This window comes from Canis lupus, chromosome 6, assembly GCF_011100685.1.
Source record: "Canis lupus familiaris isolate Mischka breed German Shepherd chromosome 6, alternate assembly UU_Cfam_GSD_1.0, whole genome shotgun sequence".
Taxonomy (NCBI): Eukaryota; Metazoa; Chordata; class Mammalia; order Carnivora; family Canidae; genus Canis; species Canis lupus.
Genome location: NC_049227.1, coordinates 1,371,673 through 1,392,122, shown reverse-complemented (window position 1 = coordinate 1,392,122; position 20,450 = coordinate 1,371,673). Strand labels below are relative to the sequence as shown.

The window sequence follows — 20,450 nt, the reverse complement described above, 5'->3', positions numbered from 1 at the left end:
GGTGTTGTAATAGTGTTGTATGTGGAGGTGGTGGCCAAACTTGCAGTGAGCACAGCATAGCGTATAGCATATAGAGATCTTGAATCACTATGTTGTACATCTGAAACTAACATTGTATGCCATCCATACTCAAAACAATGAGTTTGTCCCGACTCCACAGTATATACTAAATAATATATTAAGTATAATAATATATTATTTAGTATATTCACGGGCTGTGCATTTATAGCTGATTTTAGTTATTTGCAGTCTTTTGGGGGGGTTAGTCTAGCTAAAGGTTAATTGACTTCCATTTTTTTTTTGGCTTCCATTTTTTAAAGAACTTTTAGTTTTCATTTTTCTTTGGTTTTCCTTTATTTCATTATTTCTGCTCTAACATTTTTTTCTTCCTTTTGCTTGCTTTGTGTTTGTTCTTTTTTCTAGTTTCTTAAGATGGAAGGTTATGTTATTGATTTGAGATATATCATCTTTATTATTATTATTATTATTTTAGAGAGAGAGAGAGTGTGAGCCCAGGTAAGAGGTAGGGATAGAGGGAGTGAGAGAAACTCAAGCAGACTCTCTGCTGAGCACAGAGACTGATGCAGGGCTTGATCTCAAGATCCTGAGATCATGACCTGAGCCAAAATCAAGAGTCAGATGCTCAACTGAGCTACCCAGGTGCCCCAAAATATATTTTCTTTTTAATATAGGCATTAAAAATTTTACATTTTTACATTTACATTTTAAAATGTAAATGTATAGTACATTTCCCTCTAAGTGCACTATTAGCAACATTCAGTGGGCTTTGGTAGATCGTTTTTTCAATTATCTCAGTTTTTTCTAATATCCCCTGTGATTTCTTCTTTAGGATTTTGGTTAATTTCTACATATTTGTGAATTTCCCAAATTTTCTTCTGTTGATTTATAATTTCATTCCACTAGTCATAGAACATAATTTGTGTAATATCAACCCTTTTAGATTTATTGAATCTTGTTTTATGATCTAACAAATGGTCTGTACTGGAAATGTTTCATGTGCCTTCAAGAATGACGTGTTGTTGGGTGGAGTGCTCTCCAGAGGCCCAATAGGTGTAGTTGGTTTACAGTATTGCTCAGATCTCCTGTGTCCTTGTTGATCTTCTGTGCAGTTCTTCCACCCGCTATTCAAAGTGGTCATGTAAGTCTTCAGTTATTATTGAATTGTGACTCCCTTTAATTCTGTCAGGTTTTGCTTCATGTATTTTGGGGCTCTGTTGTTAGGTACGTATATGTTACAATCATTACATCTTTCTAGTAAGATAAAATTATAACTCAACTATAATTTAGCATTATAAGATGTCCTTTTTCATCCCTAGTAACATTTTTTTTACCTTAAAGTCTAGTTTTTTGATACTAGTATAGCCACTCCAGCTCTCTTTTGGTTGTTGCTTCCATGATAAATCTTTTTCAGTCTGACTCTAAAGAGAGTTTCTTACAGAGAATATATAACTGGATTATTTATTTATTTATTTATTTTTTAATTTTTTGTTTATGATAGTCCCACAGAGAGAGAGAGAGAGGCGGAGACATAGGCAGAGGGAGAGGGAGAAGCAGGTTCCATGCACCGGGAGCCCGACGTGGGATTCGATCCCGGGTCTCCAGGATCGAGCCCTGGGCCAAAGACAGGCGCCAAACCGCTACGCCACCCAGGGATCCCTGAATTTTTATTTAAATCCATTTTGCCGGGACACCTGGGTGGCTCAGCAGTTGGGCGCCTGCCTTCAGCTCAGGTCATGATCCTGGGATCCAGAATGGAGTCCCACATCAGGCTCCCTGTAAGGAGCCTGCTTCTCCCTCTGCCTATGTCTCTGCTTCTATCTCTCTCAGTGTGTCTCTCATGAATAAATAAATCTTTAAAAAATAAATAAATCTATTTTGCCAACCCTTTCTTTTGTTTGGGGGTATTTAATCCATTTACATAATATACTCACCCAGAGGTAGAATGTATGCCTGACATTTTTGCTATTTGTTTTTGAAGTCTTAGCTCTTTGTTGTTCTATTCCTCTTGCTGTCTTTTTTTGGTGTTAAATAGATACTCTCTAGGGTACCTTTTAAATTCCCTTGCTGTTTGTGACATTGTGATTTATAATAAATATTTACTTGGTCTTTGTCCTTGTTCCTGGCACAGAGCTCTAAAATCCTTGGATTTTTTCTTAAATGCTGAGAGCAGAAAAGATCTCTTTTGTTAGGTTAATGAAGTGACTTTTGGAAAACCCTTAGGCAACCTAAGGACAGAGGTTCGCAGCCAGGGGAACCAACCTGGTGATTAGAGGGTTGGAACTTTTAGTCTAGCCTCCAGAACCTCTAGGGAGGGGAGAGGGACTAGAGATTGAGTTCATTGCCAATGACCAATGATTAAATCAACCATGCCTACGTAATAAAGCCTCTGTAAAAACTCAAAAGGTCAGGGTTCAGAGAGCTTCAGAGTTGGTAAATGCATGGAGCTAATGGTAAAGCTACTACTGGTAAAGTGGAGTGCTCAGAGAAGGCATGAAATGAAGCTCTGCACCTATTCCCCAGATCTTGCCCTATGCATCTCCTCTTCCATCTGGATGTTCCTGAGTTACATCCTTTTACAATAAACCAGTAATCTAGTAAAACGTTTCTCTGAGTTCTGTGAGCTGCTCTAGCAAATTAATCAAACCCAAGGAGATAGTTGTGAGAACCTCTAATTTATAGCCAAGGGTCAGCCCAGGTGATGACCCAGGTTGGCTACTGGCATCTGAAGGGATGGGGGGCAGCCTTGTGAGACTGAGCCCTTAACCTGTGGTAATCTCACATTATCTCTGGATAGACAGTGTCAGGATTTAATTGAATTGTAGAAGACCCAGCTGGTGTGGGAGATGTGCTTGGTGTGGGGAAAAAGCCCACACATAGGAATTGGGGACAGAATGATATTCTTTTACCATAATTAAAAAATTTATTCTCACAGTGGCTGCTCTTGGGATTACAATCAGCGTCTTAACTTGAAACAGTCTACTTTGATTTCATACTAACCTAATTTCTCTAGTAGGTAGTCAATAGTTGCTCCAATATGCCTGTGTTCCCTCCATACCCCTTTGACCTATTACTGTCCTATAAATTACAACTTTACATGTGCATCAATGTAGTTCTGTAATTACTGCTTTAGGCCGTTGTCTTTTGTAATAGGAGTTACCAAAATACGTTTATACTGTCCTTTATAAAACCTATGTAGTTGCTTTTACTACTGCTCTTTACTTCCTCACATGGTTTTTAGTTAGTGCCTAGCGTGCTTTTCATCAGAGCCTGAAGGATCCCCCCCTTCAGTAGTCCTTGTGGGGCAGGTTTGCAGGTGAATTCTCTCACTTTTTGTTTTCCTGGAAATGTCTTAATTTCTTCTTTATTTTTTTTTCTTTATTTTTGAAAGAGGATTTAGACAAAGAATTGTTGGTTGAAAGTCTTTTCTTTCAGCCCTCTGAAGATAAACCAACCCACTGTACTTTGGCCTCCACGGTTTCTTTCCTTCTCTTTTAAAGATTTTATTTATTCATGAGAGACACAGAGAGACACAGGCAGAGGGAGAAGCAGGCTCCCTGCCGGAAGTCTGATGTGGGACTCGATTCCAGGACTCCAGGATCATGACCTGAGCCAAAGGCAGAGAGACACTTAACCACTGAGCCAACCAGTACCCTGCCTTCACAGTTTGTGATAAGAAGTTGACAATTAATTTTATTGATTTATCTCTTAAAGTTGATTTTCAATTCATTGTGAAGATTTGGTTAAGTGTCAAAATTCTAAAATTCACTGATTTTTAGTCACTTTGCCTATATTTTCTTTGTTTTAGAGGGAAAGTGGGTTCACTAAAGTCCTTACTGTGGTTAAAAAAGAGATTGACAATAGTCCAAAGCCCTGCATGTTCTGCCTCCAGCCTCCCAGCCTCGGCATAAGCTCTTGCTTTTTTAACTTCATTCCACTTTAGGGTGTTTTTGCATCTCTGTTCAATGAATACTAACTCATCCAGGTTTCAATGTGATCTTGCCTCACTGGCTTGCACCACTCCTGTCTCTTGTCTGTCTCCTAAGTCACCAGAACAAGAGACCAAATAGAAGTTTGAAGATGATTTCTGTGATACTTTGCCACCTTCCCCTCCCATGTCACAACAGAGAAGGGTTCTGACTCTATCACTTAGAAATAAATACAGAGCCTAGTTATTCAACTGAGCAAGTAGGCAGGTTATATTATCTAGGAATTTTACTTCAGCAGAAAATAGAGGGTTATAAAATAGCTGTTACATAAGGAGGAGGTCTATCTGATAGGGCTTCGAACCACAGGACTAGAAACATCTTTAAAATAAACACTCAAAAGAAAATTTTACTCTTTACAAAAGATTTTATTAATTAAATTTTTAGGATATAGGAATTTTAAAAAATAACTATGATATTTTTAAAAACTATTGAGCATTTAATGATGTTTTCAATCAAAAAACTTGAACCCTAAAAGAACAGATTGTGTAAAGTAGCTTGGGCTATAAGAAGGAAAAGAAAGTAGGGACCTGCTCTGTGGGTAGGTTAGAGCTTAAACACTGACTTTTTAAACCAAAAGCAAACTGCACTGAGTTTCAAAGTCTGTCTGACACTAATTACTCTATGGCATCACAGGGCCATTCCTCCTACAGAAGAGTTCTGACATTAATACAGCCCCCACATACCTTCTCTGGCAATTTGTATGAGAATGGAATGAGATCTAGTAGTACATTTAGACCAATTCAATTCCATAAAGGGCTGGCACTAAGCAAAAATTTAATGTAATCTATATGGTATTGAAAAATAATCAAGAATTATGACAACTTGAATGACTCCCGGGAAGTGTTATCTTAGATACAAGGAAGAGATGGAGGTCCTGGAGGGAGCAGATACACTTACCTTGGGGTGGAACAATCCAGAGGCCAACAGCCCAGGAGGGGGAAGAGAAACCCATATTCATTCCTTACAACACCCCCTGGAATAGCATCTTAGCGAGTCTGACAAATTATAACTCAGAACCATCAGCTCCATTCTAATGACTGTATCCCTGAAATGATGGTCCTCTAAGAAGTCCAATCAAGAGAGGGACTGAGCTGTGGAAAGAAATGGTGGGGCTGAGTCCCAACCCTGGGACGTGACTCGTGTCCCCATGTGCAGCCTTACAATCTCCTCTACATGAAATATAATTGTGTAATGTGTCCTTGAGAAAAATCACCATGGAGGGTGAGAACCTTCTGGGGCCATCAGTTCTTGTCCTTCAGTAACCTGCAGTCAGATAATCTCAACATCCAGAAATATCCTTTGATTTGTTCTTTCTCTGATATCGTGTGTCCTTGGGATCAAAACCTCTTTCACTGGCACCAAATAATGCCCAGTGAGGAGTTTTCGCCATATAATCCTCTGCGCTGAAAGTTGCTGATCCACCACTATCTTCATATCCCTGCACGAGCTCTTGGAAGCGGTTATAATCGATCCATGTCCACCATTCTCTACCTATCTTAAACTGGAAAGAAACAGTGCAGTCATGTCAGAAGTAAAAACATCCATTAAAAATAAAATAATAATAAATATTTTAAAAATTCAAAAATAGGCCTGATTTATTTTCTCCCTATCAAGTTAAAGTAAGTTCTTTCATGCTCCAAATATAGTTCCATATGAAAGCAGAATGAACGACAGTCGAAGGGCGGGGGGGGCGGGGTGTTCTTTTCCCCTAGGACTGCTGCCATGCTGGACGTGGAAGACCCAACTGCTGAATAAAGAACTCATCCTGGAATTGCAAGTCAAGTTCATCTTCAGCAGTATCACTGAAAGAAGGTTAATTAAATTTTTTTGGCATTATCATGTGTTAATTGACTAGCTAATTCTAATTCCTGTTGTTGCCACTTTTTATTTGGTATGAATTTTCTTGGTTGTGTTAGCAGCACCTAGTAGAATTCATTTTATTTATGTTTTTTAAAGATTTATTTATTTATGATAGAGAGAGAGAGGCAGAGACACAGGAGGACGGAGAAGCAAGCTCCATGCCAGGAGCCTGACGTGGGACTCGATCCCGGGACTCTAGGATAGCACCCTGGGCCAAAGGCAGGTGCCAAACCACTGAGCCACCCAGGGATTTCCTAGAATTCATTTTATTATTAAACTTTCCTTGAGTTATTAGTGAAGCTTTAATCAATGACTCCTAATTCTGAAATGCTAACTAAATGGCTCAAACTGGCCTGTTTAACCTAACATGGATACAGTACTTCATTAGTGGAAAGCCTTGTTAAGAATTTCAATTGACTAAAGGGGAATAATCCAATTTGTCCTCTTAAGAAAATTGCTTCTCAAAAGTCATTACATAATAATGACCAGGAATGAAGAAAACAAAATAAATTGATGAAGCTCTGAAGGTATTACTATTTGAACTGTGAAGGCTTTTTGACTCAAAGCATCTATTTGGAACTCATTTGTGTAAATATATAACACATAGATACCTGATTTATGAACAGACAAATCGTTCGGTTAAGCTGCTGTCTTCTAAAAAGCCCTGATTACAAACCAAGTGAAGTAACAATTTCATGTTCTACCTGAGAGAAATACTGAAAATGTATAGCTTCCTGGATCCAGAATATTAAAATATGCTAAATTTCAGTTACATGTGATTTTTTTACCCAACAGCTAAGAGGTTTCTAGTGGGGGAAAAAAAAAAACCAAATAAATGGAAAAGTTTAGTCTATCGATGAATCATGAGAAATTTTCTTCTAATAAGACTATTCTTTGAAATGGTGCCCCAAGGGTTTCTATGAACTCTACAACCCAATATACAAAATCTCCATCTCCCCATCATTTTCCCTCCCAAGACAGACTGCTCTCAAATATTCTTTAGTACCATGAAAACCATCAGTCATCCCTGGATACTGAGCCTCAGAAGTCCAGAATCAAAAGTGCCCTGACCCCTCCCTGGCTCCTCCTATCCAAAAAACGTCAGGCCCTGTGGATTCCTCCTTAGCAGTATTTCTATTGTCTTGACACCACCCTAACACAGGTCCTCACTACTGAGACTCTGTGATGGTCCTCCTGCTGATGGATTTTGATGCCAGTTTTGGCTGCTTCTACCTTCTGTAGACTGAGATTCTGAGCTCACTATGCCTACAACAGAATAGAGCCCCATTACGGAGAACGGACAGTATAAATATCAAACCTCCATCTGGAGGCTCTTCATGAGGTAAACCCCCTCTCGTGTGATTCCTATCCTACTCCTTCTGTCTGATTAACACCTACTCATGCCTCAGGTTCCCTCATAAACCCCCTTTGCTCTGGAAAGTCTTCCTGAATCCCTCTAGATGATGACAGTTCACCTGCCACATGACCTCACTATCCTGAACTTGGCCCACAACATATTAGAATTGTTTCTGTAGTTACCTCCTTAGCCCCTTCTACCCCATATCAACTGCTGGCTTTGCAAATATATCTGACTTATAAGTTATGCTGGCACTTAGGACATACAAAGGCCTAGCCTCTTTCTCCTCACCTCTTAACAAAGCTAGAGGACCACACGATGAAGAACATTTCCACCTGTTCTACTGACATCTTGAGACAGAGAATGGGCTTTTGCTACTATTGGCTTCAATGTGCTGTTTTCACAGTGTATTCACTAGAGGAGGTGCAATACTCAGACCTTACTGGAATTGGGGTAACACTCCAGCTAATGCAGGAGTTACATGTCATTACCGTGTATGACAGTAAAATAAGGCCAATAATGATGGCTATCATTTATTCCCACCTATACCAGTTATGGAGTGCTAACTATGGACTTGGCTTAGTCACAGACATTGAAGAAATAATGATAATAATAACCTAGGGTGTGCAGTGAGTGAGGGTAGGCACAAGGCACTTTGGGAGTGCAGAGAAAGATGTGATAAATCACTCCCAAGCCCTCCAGAAGTTTGGTCCCACTAGAAAAATCCTCCCGGGGTGCTCTGCTTCACTTGTTGGGTGAAGCAGATAACTGAATTCTCCTCTTCCCTATGCCTCTCCCTTTGGGGTTTAGATCTCTAGGTCTTCCTTTTCCCTCAAACTCCACTATCATCACTTGTCATGGGTATTCTAACAGGGACTAAAGGATTAGCTTAAACTAGACCAACAGACTTAAAATCTTTTTCCACCACAACTTAAAATAAGAAACATATTTTCTTAGTCTGGTACACACAAACATGCACACATCCTCTGGAAACACAACTTTCACAAAACTATAGGCAATGATCTCATTAAAAAAAAAAAAAAAAAAGGTCACCTGCTGCAGGCTGCTAGGTTCCCTAATCCCTAATGCAGTTAGATCTGGTCTCCTCTGACTACAGAATCCTAACTCCGGCTTAAAATAGAGGAAGTCAGTTGCACAAATATGACAAGTGTAAGCTAACATCTGACAACTGACAACTCTGATTGCCAACGTCTAAGAAAATAAACTAGAAGCCCAAGCAGATGTAACACATGACAGGTGTATTAGCTATGTGGGCTACCATAACAAAATACCACAGACTGGATGGCTTAAATGGTGGACGTTAACTTTCCTACAGTTCTGGAGGCTAGAAGTCAAAGAAGAAGCTTCCAGTAGATGGCTACCTTCTCACTCTGGCTTCAAGGTTCCTTTCTCAGTGCATGTGGAGGTATCTCATCTTACAAGGACACCAATCCTGTCACATCAGGACCTCATTTTATGACCTTCACTTAACCTTAATTATTTCCTTACAGGCCTTGTCTCAAATGCTAGGTCTTCAACATGTGAATTCTGAAGGGACATAAACATTCAGTCTAGACCAGTGGGTTACTCTTAAATTAACACTAAGCCATCAGACTCCTAAGACAAAAATGAACCTAAGCATGCCCCCTCAAGACAATCTGAGAATACTAAATAATAACTCAAAGTCAAACTGTTCATGCAAAAAGGCAGAAGTTAAAAGGGCAAAATCTGATATGACTGGCAGAAAAATACTGCTGAAAGACACAGATACATAAACAGAAGAACAAAAGCCCCAATCACAAAATTTGAGGTTACCCTAGTTCAAGAATTCCTCAGATCCAACAGTAAGGAAAGAGGCAAATCTCTGCAGAATTACAAAGAGACTCAAAAGGTCACAGATGATCTCAAAAACACACTACAAGTGCAATAAGGTATAGCCCTAGCTAAATAAAGCCAGGCTGCTAAAGATCTGTGGCCTTGTTGGGTAGATAAGCCAGTGTTCCGGTTGTCCAAAACTACAGCATGAAGGGTCTTATTCTCATCATTTTCTCTTTTTCACAGAGGAAAAATTTCGTTGAAAAGAATAATGACAAATAAATTCTTTATTATTTTGATGTTTAAAAAGATTTTATTAAAGACAGATTAAACGCATGTACTTTTGCTTCTGGATATCCCACTAAAGCGACACTTAAAGGCATACCTAAAAGATCTATTACCTGTGAAAGCAAAGAGATCAGGAGAAAACACCATCAAAGTTTTAGAAGATGGAAAGATGAAAGATGAGCAATAACGGGCTAGCAGACCCAAGAGAACTGCATCTTAAGCTAGCAAATAGAAAAATCCAAGATTCAGGGCACCTGGGTAGCTCAGTGGTTGAGCATCTGCCTTCGGCTCAGGTCATGATCCCGGAGTCCTGGGATCGAGTCCCACATCAGGCTCACGGCACGGAGCCTGCTTCTCCCTCTCCCTAAGTCTCTGCCTCTCTCTATGTGTCTCTCATGAATAAATAAAATATTAAAAAAAAAAAACAATAGAAAAATTCAAGATTTGACCCAATTTATGCCTCAGAATTCCCCAAAGGCCCAGAAACTGGTGGCCCAGTCACTTCTGGAAGTGGGAGTAGAAGCACCAACTCCCTGCACCATACACACACACACACACACACACACACACACACACACAAAAAAAAAAAAACCCAAAGATAGATTTATATTCTATGTATAATGGTTAGAATCCCAAGTTCCCTCCACATCCTGTACATAAACACAGCTGAGCAGCTGCCCAATCTACCCAGCCCCCGTCCCAGTAGAAGACAGGAGGTTTATTCCCATAAGACAATAGAGAGAAAAATCCAAGGATTATGGGGTAGCAGGTAGAGCTGAGAACAGGGCTATCATACCAAAAATGAGAGCTCAGGACAGCCCTATTCCCTGCCCGTTTCCTGATCGCTGATGGTCATGCAGCCTGGGGAAAAACAGGAGACCTTCTGGCCGGTCCAAGAGCACTGAATGAAAAGTAGTTTGAGTTTTCCTAAGGAAATGATTCTGCTAGATTTCTTTAAGATAAAATCAAGCCCATTCCACTCACTTAGGGACATTCAGTATATTTTTTAGTCTCCCATTTAGATATGAGCAGACAACTAGTGACCATCTAAAGAAAACTTCTAATAAGAGAACTAAAAATAAACCAAAGGAAAAGAGTAACAGAGTAAACAAAGCATAGGCAAGGAGAAAACAGCAAACAAAACAAAACAAAAACCCAAACAACTAAACTAAAACAACTATCAGAAAAATGAGATAATCTGAATCCATAAAAAAATTTTACCCTATAAAAAGAAGACACTCAAGGAATGAAAAGAATCTTAGGTTTTAAAACTATAGGAATAAGACGAAAGATTCACAGTTAAGAAAAAAAAACTTAAGAGAATTTCCTAGAATGTAGAGTAAAAATGATAGAAAACAGGAGAGAGGGTACTGAAAAAATAAAAATAAAAAACTAAAGGATTAGATCAAGAGACCCAATTTTATTAAAGTAAGACTAGTTTTTGAAAGAAAGGAGAAAAAAATAGAAAGGAGGAAATCCTCAATGCAATAATTTGGGAAAAATTTCATGAAGTGAAATATTAAGCATGTTATTTAGAGATGTAATGACAAATACCAGTTACACAAAGCTGAAAGTGGTTGTTGCTTGAGGAAGTAAAGCAGGTATGTTTGAGGAAAATATAAGGAATTGCTGATTTTTATAATAAACTTTCACTTTTTAAACTATCTAGGTAGAATTCTGATAAAACTAAAAAACAAAATTTAAAATAGTAATGACCAATCTCTCAAAGCAAGGGAAGAGCATATTATTAACAACCCAAGCCAACAAACAGGGTGGAGGAAAGATTTGCATGACAATGGCAGTGACCAATATTTATGAAGCATCCTATTATGCACTAGGCACTATGTTTGGTTCTCTGGCTTGTCTAATCCACTTAAACAAAACTCATGTGGTTGGATTCTCATCTTTAAAACAAGGGCAAAAGTCCAAAAAAGCTAAGTAACAAATATGACAAAGGTCCTATCCTCTTGTAAATGGGAGAGCCAAGATTCAAATTTGTGGGTGTTCAAGAGCCTGTGGTCATTACACTATCACACACTGTTAGCCATCAAACCAGAAAAATGACAGAACTAATAAGAACCATGGTGTGTTTCAAGTATCTTGGAGTGCAAAAAGACTTTTTCACACCTGAATTTATTTAAGTATTATATTTCCAAGGTAATTCCCTTTGTTTAACTGATCTAAAAGTCACCGAAAATAATTTGTATGCTCCAAATTCTCAGTGTCCTTCAACCTTCCTCAGCATAAAGTCTAAACAATGAGCACATGGAGGAGAAGAATGCTGTCTATTAATTATTTCTCTACCACAGCACAACAGAGACTGTTCCAAAGCAAATGCAAGGGGAACAAAAGGTTTATATGCAGACCTCTAAAGTCAGCCTGCTCTGCTTTTGATTGGTTCTGTTTTGCTTATACAGCTTTCATCCTGTCTGGCAAAATAATAATTAAAAAAATAAAACTGCCACAGTGAGAAATATTCCTCCCATTATCTTAACAGGTTCCTAATAGTTTAGGCAGTATAGGTGAGCACTCTGCCTTTTTTTTTGTAGATGAATAACTGACTTCCTATTAGTTTCAACAGTATCTTCCATATAGACAAGTCTATATCCACAGCTACTTCAAACTCAAAATGTCACAAACAAAAATTCTTACCATTCAGCCTGTCAATCTCATGCCTCAACTATGCTGTGCTAAAGTTATTCCAGCTTCTTTTTTCTTTAAAGATTTTTATTTATTTATTCATGAGACACAGAGAGAGGCAGAGACACAGGCAGATGGAGAAGCAGGCTCCTCGGAGGGAGCCTGATGCGGGACTCGATTCCAGGACCCCGGGGTCACACCATGAGCCAATTGCTGAGCCACCCAGGCATCCCAAGTTATTCCAGCTTTTAAATTATAAATGCTATGTAGCTACTGGAAAAGTCCTAATCATTCAAAGGCATGTATTTTTATACACCCAAGAATTAAAAAATGAGGAAATCCTGCATAGGAGTTAAAAAGAGCAGATTAAGAGCTATTTATTAAAGTCACCATTGGAGATACTTTGTGGAAATATTCCTCCACGTGATACCGTAGTATTTTCTTTATTGAAAAGTCAAATTATCAGCACCTTTAGTCTTGGAAGACCCTTTATTAAAAGCCTGTTATAGGTAAGGCACTATCCTAGTTGCTTCATATTTGTCACTTTATTTAGTCATCACAATAACCCTGTAAAACAGAGTATCATTATTTTTTTTAGATAAGAAAAATGAGAAATGGTGAATCTGGGATGGGATTTGAAAACAGATAGATAACTACAAAGTTGTCCCCCAAGACCACCCTAACTTCTGTCATCAATTGTCAATTGTAAATTTAGGGGTTCCCAAGACCACTTTCAGCTTGACAATTCACTAAAAGGACCCACAGAATTCACTGAGCACTGTTATGCATAGTATGGCTTATTACAGCAGAAGGACACAGATTAAAATCAGCCAAGGGAAGACCCACATGGGGACTGACTCTAGGAGAGGTTCCATGCACGAAGTTTCCAGCCGTCCTCTTTCACTGGAGTAGTGGTCAGAGCTAATCTCACCAAGAAGAGGCATGGAGTGCTGCCAATGTAGGAAGCTCACCTGAGCCTTGATGTCCAGGCTTGCTTTTTTGCTTTTGTTTTTTAAAGGGAAGTGTGAAGGGACAGAGCAGGAGAGAGAGAATCTTAAGCAGGCTCCACACCCAGAGTGGAGCCCTACATAGGGTTCGATCTCGTAACCCTGAGATCATGACCTGAGCCAAAATCAAGAATCGGACACTTAACTGACTAAGCCACCCAGGCACCCCAATGTCCAGAGTTGTAACAGGGACTTGGTCACCTAGACATAGTTAATTGTGGAGTGGCTGACTTTAGTTTCCAGCTCCTCTGAAGGTCAAGTACCTACCCCAAATCACATGCTTAGTGTAACAATCAAGTGTGACCCAAGGTCCCCAGATAAACAAAGACACTCTTCATAGGCAGGACATTCCAAGAGCTTGGAAATCACCTCCTAGAAGCTGAGGGCAAAGATCAGCCCTTTCTTTGGGTAAAATTACAGCCAGAACTCAAAGTCCACATACAATGGACAACATAGAATAATACAAAAATAAAAAAGAAACTAACCAAAAAAAAAAAAGGACTCATTCATTTCATTTGAATTTTCACACTCTTAAGAAGTTATGATCTTGGGATCCCTGGGTGGCGCAGCGGTTTGGCGCCTGCCTTTGGCCCAGGGCGCGATCCTGGAGACCCGGGAATCCCACATCGGGCTCCTGGTGCATGGAGCCTGCTTCTCCCTCTGCCTGTGTCTCTGCCTCTGTGTGTGCGTGTGTGCGTGTGTGTGTGTGACTATCATAAATAAATAAAAATTAAAAAAAGAAGTTATGATCTTAGTGTCAGTTATTTCCTAAGTTTGGTCCACCAAACATACAGTAACACTGACAAACCAACCATCCACTGGTCAGAGGATGAAGGAGAGACTGCCAGCCTTCTCATAATGCAGAAGTACATGTGAACTGGGAAGAAGTAGAGAAAATCCCAGGGCAGTTTGGAACACACACACACACAAAAGAGTGATGTGGTAGTACTTGAGTCTCCTAGATTTATGGATTTTGCTCCTAACTACAACTGCATTGTTTGTTCTTTGGGTAAGAGGAGGCAAAGATCACACAGACTTCAAAATGCACCTGACTGCCTGCAACAGTGGAGCACTGAGCAGAGCACCGAGCATAGTTGGGGCTACTGCAGTCATACCAGGTGATATGAAAAATGAAGAAGCAAAAGAAGCCAAGAGAAAAGAAAGGAAGGAAAAAGAAAGGAGCTGGTCAGAAAGGCTGAGAGGTGGATACAAGCAGTGGCTTGTAGTACATTCTATTTCAGACAGGTTCACTGGTGAATTCTACCAAATATTTCAGAAAGAACACCAATTCTCACTATCTATTCCAGGAAACAGAAGCGAAGAAAACACTTCTTAACTTAGTCTATGAGAGCAGCATTGCCCTAATACCAAAACAAGATTAAGACATTATAAAGAAAGGAAATTTCAAAACAGTAACTGTCATGAACATATATGTAAAAATCAATGAAATATTAGCAATTCAAATCCAACAATGTATTAAAAAACTAAACACCATGACCAAGTGGAATTTATTCCAGGTATGGCAAGGCCGGTTCAACATTTGAAAATCAATTAATGTAACACATCATGTCAATAGGCTAAAGAAGAAAAATATGATCATATCAATAATTGCATAAAAAGTATATAACAAAAATCCAGGGATCTCTGGGTGGCTCGGCGGTTTAGTGCCTGCCTTCGGCCCAGGGTGTGATCCTGGAGTCCCAAGATCAAGTCCCACATAGGGCTCCCTGCATGGAGCCTGCTTCTCCCTCTGCCTGTGTCTTTGCCTCTCTCTCTCTCTCTCTCTGTCTTTCATGAATAAATAAATAAAATCTTAAAAAAAAATCCAAACTGATTTATGATTTAAAACTCTCAGCAAAAATAAATAAATAAATAAAACTCTCATCAAACTAGAAATAGAGGGAAATGTCCTCAACCTGATACACATCTACCAAAACTACAGTAAACTTCCTACTTAATGGTGATAAACCAAACACTTTCTAACTAAAATCAGAATCAAAGCAAGAAGGTCCTCTTTTACCATTTCTTTTTTTTTTTTAAATATTTTATTTATTTATTCATAAGAGAGAGCGAGAGAGAGAGAGGGGCAGAGACACAGGCAGAGGGAGAAGCAGGCTCTAAGCAGGGAGCGTGACATGGGACTCGATCCTGGGTCTCCAGGATCAGGCTCTGGGCTGAAGGTAAGCGCTAAGCCACTGAGCCACCCGGGCTGTCCAAGATTGCATAGTATTGACAAAAGAATGGACACATAGATCAGTGAAACAATACAAAGGCCAGATACACCCACACAAATATAGTCTACTGATCTTTGAAAACAGATCACAGGCAATTTCATGGAGGACGAATAATCTTTCCAACAAATGTACTTCAAAAGCTTGATATCCACATGCAACAAATAAACAAACAACCCCAAAAAACAAAAACCCAAACAAAAAAAATCTCGATATAAATCTTACAGCTTTCAAAGATCTTAGACCTAAACATGTACTATAAAACTATAAAACTTCTTGAAGATAACATAGGATGAAACCTAAGTGACCTTGAGTTTGGAAACCTAGCATCACCCATGAAAGAAAAAGTTGATAAGCCAGATTTTATTAAAATTAAAAATGTTTGCTCTGAAAAAGGTACAGTTAAGAGAATGGAGAGTCAAATTACAGGCTGGAAGAAAATATTTGCAAAACACATCTGATAAATGGCATGTATCCAAAGTATGTAAAGAATTCCTAAAACTTAACAATAAGAAAATAACAAATCTAATTTAAAAATGAGTAAAAGATCAGGACACCTCGCTGAAGAAAATGTACAGATGGCAAATAAGCATATGAAAAGATGTTCACTCTTTTCATGATATTATGTACTTTTCAAAACCTTTACAACTTTATAGTACAAATACTATAAAAGTATGAAAATTTTTAAAAAAATCATTTAAGAGGTCAGGAGATCCCAGGAAGAGGAGCAGACTGTATGTGAGAATCTAACTATATTACAAATGTATGCAATAACTTCACTGAAGGAAAGGAAGAGGAAAAGGTGCTGACCTAAGTAATTCTGGAAATGAGTGTTATCTCTAAGATTAAAAACAAAAGGAACTACATACAAGCACTGTATTCTAGGGTTTAAAGTTCTAATCCTGCTATCCATGTATATTGGAACTGAACAATTAAGTAAATAGATGATTGATATTAGGCGCTAGGTTTCTCACTGTTGGAGAGGAAATTCACAAATAAGCAAAAGGGAAGACTAGAGTGAGTCACGTTGGCAATGGATTAGAGTCTGAGACATTAGTATGTTTAGCTTAATATAGACACAAACAGATACATGTAGAAATATTTACAGCCTATGTGTATATACAAAGGCTAGAATATTCACACAATTTATTTGCTCTGTAACACGTTTTAGAGGGCTTAAAGGAAACAACACCCTGGGGCACCTGGGTGGCTCAGTGGTTGAGCGTCTGCCTTCAGTTCAGGTCGTGATCCTGGGGTCCTGGGATCGAGTCCTGTATCAGGCTCCCCAAAGGGAGCCTGCTTCTCCTCTGCCTCTGTCTCTGCCTCTCTCTCTCATGAATAAATAAAAATCAAAAAGAAAGGAAAAAGACATAACATCCTAGTAGCAACAAGCACACCTTCACCCAGATCTTGGTTTCTTAACACCATTTTACAAAAAAAGGAACCAGGCTCCTGAAGGAAATTACTGATTCTAAGACTGGAGCAGGAAATATCCAGGAGGAGCCTGAAGCATCTTGTAGAGCCAGAAAGTAAGAAAGTGCTTAAAAACAAAAACAGATAAACCCCTGAACACTGATGGGAGTAAGCTAAAGAAGCCCAAGAGCCAACTACAAGAGATCCCAGTAGTCAGAGCCAGAATAATTTGAACAAGAAAAGAAATAAAGTAGAATTGGATTATAACCCAAAGTATAAAATAAATACGAGTCCATACTGTTATAAAAAATGAGGGCGCCTGGGTGGCTTAGTTGGTTAAGTATCTGTCTTCAGCTCAGGTCATTATCTCAGGGTCCTGGGATTGGGAGTCCTGCACGGGGCTCCTTGCTCAACAGGGAGTCTGATTCTACCTCTCTCTCTCCCCCTCCCCCCTGCTGATGTGTGCTCTCTCTCTCTAATAAAACCTTTTTAAAAACTAAAAAAAATGATTGAATAAAGTAATAAATGTGAAGAGATACACCTATTTATGTAGATATCTCACCCTCAAGGACGTAGAACATAATTCTCACTCCTTACATATGGGCTGCATATAGTGATGTCTTTCCAAAGAGTAAAGGTGCAGAAAGGGCAAGGGAAGAGTAATTCTACAGTGGAAACCTGACAAACACTATGTCAGTTTGCTGACCAAGGTCAACATCACTAGTTGTAACTCAGGTTGGCAATATGCATTCCTGATTCAATATGATGAAAATGGCACTTTTTCTCTGTGGTCTTCCTCCTAAAAACCCACAACCCAAGTCTTATGAGAAAAACACTGGACAAATTTCCTATAAAATACCTCATGAGTACTCCTCAAAGCTGTCAAAGTTATCAAAAACAAGGAAAGTCAGAAAATGCCATAGCCAAGAGGAGCCTAAAGAGATGTGAACATTAAATATAATGTGCTCTTCTGGATGGGATCCCAGAAGAGAAAAAGGACATTAGGCAAAACCTAAGGAAATCTAAACTATGGACTTTAGCTAATAATGCAGCAATATTGGTTCATTAATTGTAACACATGTACTATACCAATGTAAGGTGTCCGTAACAGCAAATCTAGGGCATAGAGGAACTCTCTGTACTAACCTTCTCAATTTTTCCATAAATCACAAACTGTATGTACTAAGACATAAAATATCTTTTTTTTTTAAGATAAGGAATTAAGTTTTAAAACACTGCTTTGGATTTATGGATTCTGCAAGCCATACCTACAACCTACTACTTGGTTGGCACTGGCAGTGATCCACTCTTAATAGAATTATCACCAATACACAGAGAAAAAGGACTTTACTGTTTCTAAAGTAAAATTATCAAAGTATATTGTACTCATCATGGTCTTATTAGTTTGCAGACTGACAGGTCCAAGGTTCCATTTGAGCTGCTAATGGAAAGCACAGCAGCAGAAGGGTGACTGTATTCCGCCCTTCCTTCCACAGCACACAGACAACTCTCCTCGTGTAGACAGTCTCCTGTGGGTAACTGTACTTAACTCTTTGTCCCTCTAGCACAACCTTGGAACTAAAATATGCTGACTTACTTAAGGCCGTTTTATCCTTCCTTTGTTCAAAGTCAAAGAAACTCACCGAACCTTCTATCCACTAAAGAAACTCCTTATCAGGAACAGAAACTCCTTTATCTAGAGTCTACACATCACTTCTAAATAACAAAACTGTTGTGAAAAAAAAAATAATTCATTAAAAAATACCCCAATAACAATTAAGAGTGCTTTGCATGTGATAAAACCTATGACAATAACAAGATCACTGTACTGCAAATGACCACTGGGTATTCTGGGTATGGAGGGTAATACAGATTATAATGGATTCTCCAGAGGCTGTTTCATGTTGTGAAAAATCTTACAAATTTAAGGCAGAATCTGTAAAGGTCATCTAAATGTAAATATTCAACCAATGCCTGAAATTTCTCTAGAATTTTTTTTTCTTTTAAAGAATTCACCTTACATTTTGGGCTACATGGTATCCTAGATCAGAGAATTTAAAATTTTTGAAGTCGATAAAGAAATGTCACAATGGAGGGTTTTTCAGTGCTGTACTTTATGGCAATGTGGCAATGTTTGTATTTCTGCTAGCCAACTTTACTAGAATCAGAGAAGTCCAGTACAGTAGATAGGAGAGACTTCTAAAAAGCATGCATCAGCATCAGATTCCTGCTGCAGAAAAAGAGAGAGGAAATAGTGAACAGGAAAACAACTGGATTTAACAATGAGCAGCTCACTAAACAATGAGGTTGTTAAACAGTCAATACCCACTCTTATTTATGAACTGATTTTTTTTTTTTTTTAATGGATTCTTCTAGTCTTTAGGTTTTGTTTGGTCTTTTTCTGTTTCTTTGTTTGGTTTTTGGCTATATCTCTGTTTTTAGTACCCTTAAAAAGAGGGATCCCTGGGTGGCGCAGCGGTTTGGCGCCTGCCTTTGGCCCAGGGTGCGATCCTGGAGACCCAGGATCGAATCCCACGTCGGGCTCCCGGTGCATGGAGCCTGCTTCTCCCTCTGCCTATGTCTCTGCCTCTCTCTCTCTCTCTCTGTGACTATCATAAATAATAAATAAAAAAAAATTAAAAAAAAAAAAAAAAAGACATCCATCTGTAAACTGCTGGCCTACTTACTAAATTAAATGGGATCCGATAGGCTCTGATTAGGATCAGGCAAGGATGTTTCCATGTAAGTTTCAGGAAAATCTTTCCAGTAACACTGCAGGGACGGTCTTGTAACCATCCTGGGTGACACTTCTAACATAAATAAAATCAGTTTACATGGAAATAGCCTACTAAATAATCTACTAATAAACAGTGTGCCAAGTTGGACTGGCATTACTGTTCCCTGCAGAGATACTAAACCAAAAACTATACGTGTCAAAACTGTGGTCATAGACTTCTCGGTCCTGGACAAGATGGAGGATATACACTCCTCCTATTTCTCCTACCATATAGCTAATATCCCTGGATGTTACATATAAAACAAACAGAAGAAGACTTTAAAGAGTGGGTATAAGAAAAAAATAATAAAATAAAATAAAATAAAATAAAATAAAATAAAATAAAATAAAATAAAATAAAATAAAATAAAATAAAATAAAATAAAATAAATAAAATAAAATAAAATAAAATAAAATAAAATAAAATAAAATAAAATAAAATAAAATAAAAAAGAGTGGGTATAAGAAGGTAGACTGCTAGGGATCTTGGGACCTGAGGAGCAACAATAATGGTACATTTCCTGGGTTTTATTTTTGGCTTTTATATCCTACACTGGGTGCTGGGCCCAGGAGCCTCATTGAAGCCTGCAATCCAGAAACACCAATAAGCACAAACAACCCCCCACAAAACAAAAACAAAAACAAAAACAAAAAAACCCAAAACCAACTAACTAAACAAACAAGAAACCTTAAAGCCCTATGAAAAATCTGATTTTCTTAGCCAAATGACTAGGAAAAGGGTAGCCTAGCTAGCAAGACAGAAAACTAGAAAGGTGGAGTGGAGGATCCTACCATGTCAATCCCCCTCTGTGGTCTCAGGAGAGACCCTGCTAGGAGTGTTGACCTCTACCTGGCCATAGCAAGGTGCTCTCCCCACCCACACTAGAGTCGGGACAGAAGAAGCTTAGCAGAGAGCCAAGACTCTCACCACTGCCTAGGGGCAATGAGGCCCCCCACATCCATCCCACACTGTCACTGGGAGACCAAGAAGGTGGTCCTCCCTTCCCAGTCAGAGTGGTATCAGAGGATGCTGAGGGGAGAGCCTGAATTTCTCCA

The 20,450-nt window shown here is 38.8% G+C and overlaps 1 protein-coding gene across 4 annotated transcripts in view; it reads right to left on the bottom strand.

The window, feature by feature from the left end:
* LOC479708 (S-adenosyl-L-methionine-dependent tRNA 4-demethylwyosine synthase TYW1) overlaps positions 1 to 20,450 on the bottom strand; it is a 245,697-nt gene that overhangs the window by 30,920 nt on the left and 194,327 nt on the right. For 2 of the 4 annotated variants that reach the window (XM_038539005.1, XM_038539006.1), the window contains exon 16: positions 4,352 to 5,508. The exons of 1 other annotated variant lie outside the window; for it this stretch is intronic. In XM_038539005.1, coding sequence (XP_038394933.1) covers positions 5,287 to 5,508 — 222 coding nt within the window. In that variant the 3' untranslated portion in view covers positions 4,352 to 5,286. Of the gene's footprint in view, positions 1 to 4,351; positions 5,509 to 18,767; positions 18,849 to 20,450 lie in introns of those variants that run through there. One more of the 4 variants, XM_038539008.1, reaches the window with a different exon arrangement.